This window comes from Salmo salar, chromosome 08 (genome assembly GCF_965601325.2).
Source record: "Salmo salar chromosome 08, fSalSal1, whole genome shotgun sequence".
Classification (NCBI taxonomy): Eukaryota; Metazoa; Chordata; class Actinopteri; order Salmoniformes; family Salmonidae; genus Salmo; species Salmo salar.
In genome coordinates this window covers 27,160,567-27,172,647 of record NC_138298.1, presented here as the reverse complement: position 1 = coordinate 27,172,647, position 12,081 = coordinate 27,160,567, and the positions used below count along the sequence as shown (strand labels likewise).

At 43.8% G+C, this 12,081-nt stretch overlaps 1 protein-coding gene across 2 annotated transcripts; it reads left to right on the top strand.

Annotated features, from left to right (window-relative positions):
- Positions 1 to 351: 351 nt before the first annotated feature.
- Positions 352 to 2,406, top strand: LOC106610379 (uncharacterized). 2 transcript variants are annotated; one of them, XM_082978520.1, is made up of 3 exons: positions 352 to 593; positions 695 to 758; positions 940 to 2,406. In XM_082978520.1, exons 1-3 carry the CDS (start codon positions 588 to 590, stop codon positions 2,028 to 2,030), a joined length of 1,161 nt encoding a protein of 386 aa, XP_082834646.1. In that variant the 5' UTR covers positions 352 to 587; the 3' UTR covers positions 2,031 to 2,406. The 2 variants fall into 2 exon arrangements, with proteins under 2 accessions (XP_082834646.1, XP_082834645.1); XM_082978519.1 differs by lacking the exon at positions 352 to 593 and having other exon boundaries at positions 680 to 758.
- Positions 2,407 to 12,081: the final 9,675 nt, after the last annotated feature.

Below are 12,081 nucleotides of genomic sequence, written 5' to 3'. Positions count from 1 at the left end.
TAGTCTAACGTCTATGGTCTTAACTGTGTAGTCTCAAGACGTTGGCTGAACACTTCATTTAAAATTACTATAACATAAGTGTTTAACATTGACATTGTGCAAAGGACATGTACGATACAGTCGCCTTTAACGCTCAGCTAGCCTCCATCGTCGAGGTTTTGGCGAATGCAGCCGTTGCCGAAATCTGCAAACTTGTAGATGACGGACATGCTGCCTTACGTTTGGAAATTTCCCATAGCCAGAGGGAAATCGATAACCTGCGGAGGAAGTTGCTGCTGACAAAATTCTCTCGACGGAGCGCTGAGAAATTCGGAACCCTTCGACACACTCTAAGCAGGCGGGACATAGATCTTGTTGCCCGGGCAAGAGGGAGCTTCCAAGGAAAGTCAACAGGCAGACTTGAATATTGCAGTTTTTTTTAACCATATTTTAAAACGTACAAAATAATGGGTAATGTATAATATATAACGTTTCTCTTTTCTGGTGCAGTGGAGAATCGCTGTGCCGACCGTAAAGGGGGACATTTTACGCAGGATGCCACCAACTGGAGAGACGCAGGACGCACAGCGACAGACAAGGATGGGGGCATGCCGGTCAGTTGTCATAGACACGGCCAAATGTATTAGTTTTTTCATATTTCAAATGGTGCTGGGGATATTTTTCTCATAAATTGTTTCTGATGAATACAAAACAGATGGCAGATATGCAAGAGGTGCCTCTTATCAAAATGGAGGACCTTGACACCAGCAGAACAGAAGGTGTTTTTGTTCAACTTATCAAGTCCATACAATTTACACTTTATGTTCAGTAAAGCCTTCAATGTTTATTGCCGTATTTGATTAACTTCTTAGTCATTATTCATAACCAATAAATAAGGCAAAGAATAATCAGTCTCCACTAAAGGAAGCTGATCTTGTGCTTTATGTTGACCCATTTCAGAGATTGTCCAACTGGTCAGTGAGAGCAGTGAGAAGATTGTGCCAGAACCAGGTTCTTCATCATCTACTGAAACCACAGACCTTCTGGACCAGCAGGGCAACAGACACAAAGCTCCAGACACCTCACTCAATATAGAACCTGAAAACCAGATGTTCCAGCATCCAGCATCACAATACAATAGAGCGAGACAGGACCATCAGGTTGCTGAGGGTGTGACCTGGGAAACTGACCATAAACCCATAGAATACAGCCTGTCCCATTGGACAGAGAACCAAGATACTGACAACCAAACTGTGAATGCTCCTCACAATGCCGGGCCAGACTCCAAAAGGCTGTGTGAACATCCAGAGAGGAGAGGGGTGTCTGGTAACTCTGGGGTCTGCATGTCTGCTTTGGGCTCTCTGGACTGGGTGTCTGATGTGGTGCTGGTGGACTCAGTTCCCATTAAAGTGGAGGCAGATATGAGTTCAGAATGGAGCATAACTGGCCAAGAGGCGACATCTGGAGATGTCTGTTCAGATGGCAGGCAGCTTGTGGACAACAGAGGAAGAGGGGAAATGGAGTCTGGACAGACAAAGTGTCCCCCTGACACTCAACATGCAGAGCAAGGGACAACTGTAGGACCAAGGTCCAAGATTCCAGATTTCAATGGACTGTCCACCCAAAACAGCTTTTCATCCCCAAAGGTAACTCTCCACCAGGTTCCCCAAAGAAGGAAGCCAGCCAACTTCCCGAATTTCAACGGAGACTCCACTTCTTCATTGAAAGGCATAGAAAAGCAGCCACAACAGCTGACGTCTCACTCCACCAAGAGGCAGCTCCGGTGCAGCCTCTGTGGAAAGCTCTTCCCCAAGCCGGCGTACCTGCAGAGGCACATGCGGGTCCATACGGGGGAGAAACCGTACGGCTGCAGCCACTGCACCAAGCGCTTCTCCCACAGCCACCAGCTGAAGATGCATGAGAGGGTGCACACCGGAGAGAAACCGTTTCAATGTGTCTACTGCGGGAAGTGCTTCACCCAGTCCAGCCACATGAAGAAGCACCACCTCGTCCACACTGGTGGCAGGCCACATGACGCTGTGCTGCCCTGAGTGTTCCAGGGTGAAGTTTTCCCTAGGTACAGATCTAGGATCAGCTTCCTCTTCTCCAATCCTAACCTTAAACATTTGTCCTAAAAAAAATTCTGAACTGCCCCAAGATCAGCATCTAGGGGCAACTTCACAATAATGATAGGCAGGGCCAGGAGTTTTCCCTCACCACGTGACCAGACCAGGGAAAAATTCCTGGCCCTAGTTGTAAGGGGAATGGCTCCACACTACTGGGGTTTTCCTATGAAGACTGGGTCCATGTGTTTTTGTATTGTTTTATTGGAAGTATTTAAGTTTTGTTTTTTAATCAACAAACACAACAATCCACATTCACAGATGTGGCAGATATAAAAAAAAATAAACGAACAACAAATTTGCAGCAGCACTATCCGTGAACTTATTAGCTATTTCCAGCTTTAGCTGAGACAACGAGCAAATAACTTGTTTTACAGCACTGTACACAACATGTGTGTGTGTATATACACAACATGTGTGTGTATATACACACATTTCCTTAATCTCCCCATTCTGATCAGTTTGAAATATAGTTGAGTAGTGGAGACCAGAGTCAATTGAACCTGCACCGTCTCTTGCTGAGGTCACAAGGGAGATTTTCAAGAGGAAGAAAGTCAACAATCTGGTCAATCCACATTTTAAATGTAGGACAGGAATTAGAAGCCGAACTTGGTAGAATACATTTTTTTTTAGCCAAGTATGTGATAGTCATAAACACATTTTCTCTGTTTAGATCAAGAACAAAGTCCTGCTAAGCACTAAGATAGCCACAGGGTCATGTCAAACTACATCTAATATTTTCTATGCAGCAGTGTGTATAGATTGGCAAAATCTGTCAGTCTCCCCGCAATGCCAAAATATATGCATGTAAGTTCCACTTTCAGACACAGGAGGTTGGTGGCACCTTAATTGGGGACAATGGGCTCTTGGTAATGGCTGGAGTGGAATTGGTGGAGTGGTATCAAAACATGTTTTCTATGTGCTTGGTGCCTTTTACTCCATTCCAGTTATTATAAATCGTCCTCCCCTCAGCAGCCTCCACTGCTTTCAGATGTACATCTTTTACAATCAGGAGAAATGTCTGTATTCATTCTATGGAGTCTCACTGGGGTGTAATACAATTTGTACAAACATTTTTTTATAGATTATTTCATAGAGAAGCAGTATACCCTGTTGCAAATATCCGTCCATAACTCCTCACTGATAGGCAAAGGTCCTTTTCCCAGATTATTCTGAAATGGGTAAAGGAGGAGCCCACATTCTCAGATGGGAGTCTATAGATATAGGAGATTTTGCCTTTGATGGATTGTGATGTCGCAAGAAGGGTCTCAACTTCATTGGGCTGAGCTCTAAACCTCCTCTTGGAAGTGAAATGAGGAAGTTACGTGTCTAATTTGAAGATAATTAAATTGGATCTTGGCACATTGAATTCACTACAGAGCTCTTGAGAGTATTTCAGTGAAGTTGTGTTCTGATGAAACTGGTCTGAAAAGGTCCTGATCACTAGAGTATGCCGAAGATGGAAGTTGGCATCACTCAGGGCTTTTGGCAAGTCTGGGTTGCATACTATAGGCATGTGAGAGCATATTTGGGAGGAAATGCCAAGGTATTTCTTGAAGTCCTGCTAGTAGGGTGTTGTAAATCACAAGTTTAGGCTATTTTTTATGAACCTTTATTTAACTAGACAAGTCAGTTAAGAACAAATTCTTATTTTCAATGATGGCCTAGGAACAGTGGGTTAACTGCCTTGTTCAGGGGCAGAACGACAGATTTTTATCTTGTCAGCTCGGGGATTCAATCTAGCAACCTTTTGGTTACTGGCCCAACGCTCCAACCACTAGGCTACCTGCCCATTTCACTAAAGTTATTAGTGAATATAATTAAGCTTCGGGGCAATGAACCACAGGATTGGGCCTCTGTCTGAATCCACATAGTCTTGTCTGTTTGTGATCCATGTTAACATGTTGCGAATTTGGGCAGACAAGTAGGACAATTGAAGGCAGGGAAGGGCAAGACCACCCTGATATTCAGGTTTCAATAGAGTGGAGAACTTGATCCTAGGTTTTTTTATTGGTCCATATAAATTTGGTGATGCTTTGGTTGGTTGTTTTGAAAAAGGAAACTGGGAGATAGCATGGGAGCATGGGAAATAAATAGTTCAGTCTAGGGAGGATGTTCATATGGATCACATTGATTCTGATGACTAAACTAGTCCAGGTTCAGAGATCATTCTTGTTTTGATCCAGGAGCGGGAGATAGTTTTCTTTGAAAAGGCAATTCAGATCTAGTGTAACAAAGATTAAGGTATTGAAAACCCTGTGTCTTCCATTGGAATGGGCAGAGTGAATTCATTATTCGTTTTTATAGATTTTTTTTACCTTTATTTAACTAGGCAAGTCAGTTAAGAACAAATTCTTATTTACAATGACGGCCTACTCCAGCCAAACCCGGACGACGCTGGGCCAATTGTGCGCCGCACTATGAGACTCCCAATCACGGCCAGATGTGATACAGCCTGGATTCAAACCAGGTACTATAGTGACTCCTCTTGCACTGAGATGCGGGGCCTTAGACCGCTGCGCCACTCAGGAATATTGAGAGGAAAAACAATGGATTTGTTCAAATGTATCTTATATCCTGAAAACTTGCCTTACTGAGCAATTATGTCTAAAATGGGAGGGAGGGATTTCTCAGGGTTGGATTTGTAGAGCAAAACATCATCCGAGTAGAGAAATGTTGTGCTGAAGGCCGCCTGCAGAAACATCCATAATACTTGGATTGCTCCTTATCAACTCCGTCCCCAACAAGTAGAGCAGAGGGGACAGCGAGCGTCCATGTCTGTACCACGTCCCAAAGAGAATCTGTCAGAGTTCAGGCCATTAGTAGACATCGTGGCATTTTGATGAGAATATAGGGACTTCATCCATTGAATAAAGTTTGAGGCCAGACTGAGAACAGATCGGTCCACTCCATCCAGCTGGACAGGGGTCTTCTGTGCATTTACTTGGTATATAATATCAAAAAGACAGCGAATGTTATCAGAACATTACCTGTCGCTAATAAATCCAGTTTGGTCCGCTTTTATTATTTTGGGAAGAAGAGTGTTTAGTCTTTTGGCAAGCAATTTGGTAATTATTTTGTAGTCGAAGTCCAACAGGATGTGCAGGAGAGACGGTCCTTGTCTTTTTTAAGCAACACTGTAATGCGGGCTGTGTACATAGTCTGGGAGAGCTCCATTTTTGCAAAAATCATCCAGCATTGGCATAAAAATAGGGCTAAGCTGGGGCCAAAAAGCTTTGTAGAACCCTGGGAAATTCGTCTGGCCCTGGGAACTTGTTAGGTGGCATGGAGATGATTGTCTCGCGGACCTCCTCATGAGTGAGGGGGGAGTTAAGATCTTCTTGGTCGGTCTCTGATAGTTTGGTAGCGAGATTCTCTAGGAATGAATGGAGTTCTGCATCTGTATATTTTGCAGTACAAATCATGAAAAGTTACATCTTATTTGGATCATATGGGACCTCGTCATCTGCTGTTCGGATGGCCATGATTGTACACTGGCTGCTCTTTTTAATTGGTATGCAAACAATCTGCTAGGCCTATTGCTATACTCATGGTATTTCTGTTTAGTAATCGTGAGTTTTGAAGTGTCGCAGGGCTCCTTGGTGACGAATCCTGAACTCGTTTGGGTATTTGCATCCCCTGAAGATGCCTCGGTCAGTTAAGGGTTAAGGGTTGTTCAACTCTAGGTGCTTTCGGCGTGTTCCAGCTGAAAGGTCCTGGAGCAAGGTGAGTTTGGCTTTTCCCCACTGTAATGGCGTGGATTTTCGACACCTGTAGCACTCGTTCCTTGTTGGTGAATCTCAGGAAGTATATGGTTGGGCGCGGAGGCTGCTGGTGGAGACCTCCGTGCTCGGTGAGCTCTCCAGTTCTATGGGCTTGTTGGGGGATAGGTGGAGCCACTCGGGGAGTCTGTCTTGCAGGTAGCAGATCAGTGGCTGTTTCCCTTTTCTTTTTCGGCCAGGTTTAATAAAACACAGTTATTCCTGTTTAAATGGACTCCTCTGTTATCTTTTCCAGATGCTACATTTTCTTTTTAGCAGAGGTTATTGTTTTCATAGCGTCTGCCAGTGAGTTTTCAATGGATAGGATTCTCCACTCTGCCTCATCCAGGCACCCCACATTGAGGGCTATCTTGTTTTTGATGGCAGGCAGGGCATTTTCCAGGGTTGTCACTTTGCCCTCTATCGCACTGAGCTGAGAGTTAATGCCATCTAGTTTGATGTTGAGTTCTGTACGTTGGGATCTCGGCTCAAAGAATTTCTTCAATAGAGGATGAGGTTGGCAGTTGTTAGGCCTCGGGAAGGGACAGGTCCTCATGATCCTGGCTAATGGTGCTAGCTTTTTCTGAAGCAAGCTGTTTCTTGGAGGCTTTTTTTGTGGCTATTGCTCGAGCCCGGGTAAAAATGCCACATGTAATGTCGCCTTTTTGTAGCCGCCATGGTGTATTTGACTAAAGCTAATGGGGTTTAACTTGAAGTGGAGGTCAGATTAAGATTTGTCAATTACTCAAGCTCCATCTCGTTCAAGGTCTATGTGTTTTTAACAGTTTGGATGGTTTCCACATTGAACACTACCCTCTGTGTGTAGTGGTTGTGTATTTAGTTCAGCTGGCTTGATCCACAGTCGATTAATTTATTTATCTAGGCAAGTCAGCTAAAAACAAATTATTTTTTACAATGATGGCCTACTCCGGCCAAACCCTAACCCGGACGACGCTGGGCCAATTGTGCACCGCCCTATGGGACTCCCAATCACGGCTGGTTGTGATACAGCCTGGAATCGAACCAGGGTCTGTAGTGATGCCTCTAGCACTGAGATGCAGTGCCTTAGACTGCTGCGCAACTCGGGAGCCCTGAGTAATTGATCATGTATAAATTATTACAGGTGAAGATTTTAAACATCCTCATGAATTTGTATTGGTGCAGTGGTGAACCACAGAACAGCAATTACGAATTCAGGAAGCTCTGGACAGGTGCCTGGGTGAGCAAAGCCTGTTGGTGGTTGAGAGCTCGTTGCTCGGCTCCTCTCTTACCTGGATGCAGGAAGAGGAGGAAGGCGCATAGAATAGCACAACGATTACCTCTTTCTGGACATAGACATGGCACAAGAGCAACAGGTTCCCGGATGCCAGCGCACTCCTGGCCCTGGGAAATGGACCTGATGACCCAGCAGGTACAAGGAGGGAGAGTGCTGGCTGGAATGGTAGGTGGTTGGATTTAATATTGTTGATTTTATAGAGGGCTTTATTGAACTATCTTGATACCCCTTTACCATTTACATCAAATTCTGCCTAGAAAAACACTTGTCTATTCACATGCCAGTTGCAATGAGTTTCTGAGTCCCAAAATTAGAATTCATAGAACCCATTCAATCAGAATTCTCTATGGTTTATTCATTTCCATTGTGACTCTGTTTTGAGTAGGCTAGACAGGTTAAGATGTTCACCAGCATTGTAGAACCAAGCTACTCACTCACCCCACAACTACCATGGTCTGGGGAAACCTCATCTCCTGGAGGTGAGTACAGTACCTGTAGATTTATCTCACAGAAAATCACATTCCTGCTTTCATATCAGATGTGAAACCGCTCACTCTTTGTTTTTGATTCTAAATACATGATGCTACTGAAAAGAATGCTTAGATTGACATTCATATAATAAATAGACGAATATAAATAAACTCAGGACCCTGTCTTTCAAAGATAAGTTGTAAAAATCCAAATAATTTCACAGATCTTCATTGTAAAGGGTTTGAACACTGTTTTCCATGCTTGTTCAATGAACCATAAACAATGAATGAACATGCACCTGTGGACAGGTTAAGACACTAACAGCTTACAGACGGTAGGCAATTAAGGTCACAGTTATGAAAACTTAGGACACTAAAGAGACCTTTCTACTTACTGAAAAACACCAAAAGAAAGATGCCCAGGGTCCATGCTCATCTGCCTGAATGTGCCTAGGCATGAGGACTGCAGATGTGGCCAGGGCAATAAATTGCAATGTCCGTACTGTGAGACGCTTAAGACAGCGCTACAGGGAGACAGGACGGACAGCTTATCGTCCTCGCATTGGCAGACCACGTGTAACAACACCTGCACAGGATCGGTACATCCGAACATCACACCTTCGGGACAGGTACAGGATGGCAACAACAACTGCCCGAGTTACACCAGGAACGCACAATCCCTCCGGCAGTGCTCAGACTGTCCGCTATAGGCTGAGAGAGGCTGGACTGAGGGCTTGTAGGCCTGTTGTAGGGCAGGTCCTCACCAGACATCACCGGCAACAACGTGGGCACAAGCCCACCGTCACTGAACCAGACGGGACTGGCAAAAAGTGCTCTTCACTGACGAGTCGCGGTTTTGTCTCACCAAGGGTGATGGTCGGATTTGCGTTTATCGTCGAAGGAATGAGCGTTACACCGAGGCCTGTACTCTGGAGCGGGATCGATTTGGAGGTGGAGGATCCGTCATGGTCTGGGAGCCCGGATCTCAATCCAATTGAGCACGTCTATGACCTGTTGGATCGGAGGGTGAGGGCTAGGGCCATTCCCCCCAGAAATGTCCGGGAACTTGCAGGTGCCTTGGTGGAAGACTGGGGTAACATCTCACAGCAATAACTGGCAAATCTGGTGCAGTCCCTGAGGAGGAGATGTACTGCAGTACCTAATGCAGCTGGTGGCCACACCAGATACTGACTGCTACTTTTGATTTTGACCCCCCTTTGTTCAGGGACACATTATTCAGTTTCTGTTAGTCACATGTCTGTGGAACTGGTTCAGTTTATGTCTCAGTTGTTGAATCTTGTTATGTTCATACAAATATTTAAACATGTTAAGTTTGCTGAAAACACAGTTGACAGTGAGAGGACGTTTCTTTTTTTGCTGAGTTTATACTCTACAGTTTGAAATGTAGCTTTATTATTCTTTTTTTGTATTTAACACCACTGCTTAGGGAGTGGATCTTCCAGAATGTGCTGCATGTGGACAGGAAGAGAGTCTCTCTCTGGTCTTTAGAACTTTCTACACCATCCTGAGAAATGAAATCATCAGGAAGTACTCCATAGTGAAAGTTAGTATGAAATATTATGGGACACAAACAATTTTTTGGGAATGTAACTCATCGATTCAATGTCATGCAGCGCTCTGAGGAGAACTTCATTATTTATACCATACCTTTCCCCCCCAAAAAATGTGGGTCACAAATCTCATTCAAAAATTGGTTGTTACATTGTTACAAACATTATTGTATGTCAACACTGCGCACAAACACCTCATAAGTGTCTGTGTCCCATAGGTTTTATATTCTTTACTTGTGCATTCGTATTCCATTATTTCTATTCTGGCGTGTCTGACAATTTGTTCATTTTACAGAGATCTGATCCTGAGCTAGCCTGAGGACTCACTCGAAATTCTTCAGCTGCTCTGTCGTTCACTACATATTTTAGTCTGAGACTACCATCATTGAAGTTGTTTGTGGTGATGAGGGGCACTATGGGTGTTGTACAAAATATAGTCATCAGCGATTGGATCGTCTTTAACCAATCAGATTATTCAAGCCAATAAAATATGTTCTAACTGCAGTTTTAATCCAGTGTGTTCTGGCTCTGGCCCAACCCATCGGTTTCTGGACCAATCAGACGGACCCAGATGCGTTTGCATTCGGTGGTGAATGTTCGGAGAGGTACTCAGATCCAGACAACAACAACAACAAAAACTGACATCCGTGGGCGTGGCGTAGGGTTTGGCAGGAGCAAGTAGACTTGATAGCCAGGAAAACCCTGAGCACCAGTAGTATCTGAAAGTAGGTGAAGCCAGTATTTTGTGGTTGCAGGTTACTGTAAATGACGATATAAGCCATTACATACATGCTGCATGTTTGCTGCGCTGCATACAGCCCTATTACCAATGTGATTATGAAATGGGGCTTGTGATGCAAGAGACCCCACTTTAAATCTTTGTCATAATAATATGAAGTATTATTATTTGGAAGGCTACTCCTCTTACACATTTTAAGCTAGAAACGTCATTCAAACTTTAAATGTGCAGAGAGGTCAGGACCAGTGTGCTTGCATGGAACTCTTTATATCTTTTAAAATTTGTATTGAACCTTTATTTAAATGTGCAAGTCCGTTAAGAACAAATTCTTATTTACAATGACGGCCTACACTGGCCAAACCCGGACAACGCTGGTACAATTGTGCGCCGCCCTATTGGACTGCCAATCATGGCCAGTTGTGATACAGCCTGGATTCAAACCAGGGAGTCTGTAGTGACTCATCTTGCACTGAGCTGCAGTGCCTTAGACCGCTGCGCCACTCAGGAGCCCGTTTTGTACTTTTTAAACTACTGAGCTTATAGTCCTTTATTCACTTCTAGTTTTTATTCAACATTGTAAAGGTCCTATTGTGACATCAGCTCCCAGACTTCCAACATCCATTCACGGTGAACAATGCAACTTTTGACAAATCTGCAACTTTGACCACTTTTCCAGCACTTTAGATAAAAACCTAGAGGGTAAGACATTGAGTTCTACTTCTCTGGTATTCAAATCTGGAATCGGAGCAGAATGATCTACTGCCAATCAAAAAGTTACAGCTGTTTGTCTGAGTTTAGAGTGACGAAAAGCAGCTAACTAAGGTCAGCTAACAGCTCTCATGTCTCGTCGTTGAGATGCCCAAACGAAGCCGTTGCTGTGGATACCAATGCATTTCAATGGCAAAAAAAAGTGCCATATACTAGAATGGTAACATTTTTTAAATCTACATTTACAGTATCTCCTCTTTCACCATTTAAATGATCAACTCCAAACCAACATTGACATATTTAGACGGGCCCTACTTAGATTGCTTGTCAAAAGATTTGATACTATATATACACAACAAATTGGTAGAAATGAACATGGGTTTGAATGAGAACCATAGGAAAAAAGAGGTAGCTATTCAAAATGGTCTTGCTACATGACCAACTTAAAAACATTCAGGCTATCCTAACTTAACTCTAAGATCTTTATCAACTACAGATTTGCATAAAATAACTCCACCGTTCAAGCTGGAGAAACCAAACCAGCTTTCACATGTTCAGGCTATCCTAAATTCAAATTATTGAACTTATATCAACTACAAATATATAAATTAGCATATCAATCAAAAGCAATGCTATAGATACTCACGCAGAGGAGCGCATGGGGCAGCGCAGGAAGCAAGGGACAGACCGAGATCAGCTATGGATACTAACAGGAAGTTACTGTGTTGCGCAATCGGTCGCTGGTAGGGCCTGAACGTCACCGGCATGGGTAGGTCACCGGCATGGGTAGGGTACCGGCATGGGTGGGTCACCGGCATGGGTAGGATATGGGTAGGTGACCGGCATGGGTAAGTTTCTGGATATTGGCGGGAACTGGAACACTGTCATCCACGTTGATCCAGATCATCCCAAACATGCTCAATGGGTGACATGTCTGGTGAGTATGCAGGCCATGGAAGAACAGGGACATGTTCAGCATCCAGGAATTGTGTACAGATCCTTGTGACATGGGCTGTGCATTATCATGCTGAAACATAAGGTGATGGTGGCGGATGAATAGCACTTTAAAGGGCCTCAGGATCTCGTCACGGTATTTCTGTGCATTCAAATTGCCATCAATAAAATGCAATTGTGTATGTTATCCTTAGCTTATGCCTGCCCACACCATAACCCCACCACCATATTCAATGTTGAAATCAGCAAACCGCTCACTCACACAACGCCATACATGTAGTCTGCGGTTGTGAGGTTGGTTGGACGTACTGCCAAATTCTCTCATTCAGCTCATGAAACATGGGACCAAAATTGTACATGTTTAATTTATATTTTTGTCAACATACATAGTTCTTCAAATACCACTAAAATACCTTTAAAGAGCTGTCATGACTAGATGTACCATCATATCTCACCCCAAATAATAGCCTAAATGTTTCGGAGTTTCTTCCTTCCACCAC

Coding starts and splice junctions, on each gene's coding strand:
- LOC106610379 (XM_082978519.1), top strand. CDS start 680: ATGAATACAAAACAGATGGCAGATATGCAAGAGGTGCCTCTTATCAAA. Junction 759..939: donor TGACACCAGCAGAACAGAAG/GTGTTTTTGTTC, acceptor GACCCATTTCAG/AGATTGTCCAACTGGTCAGT.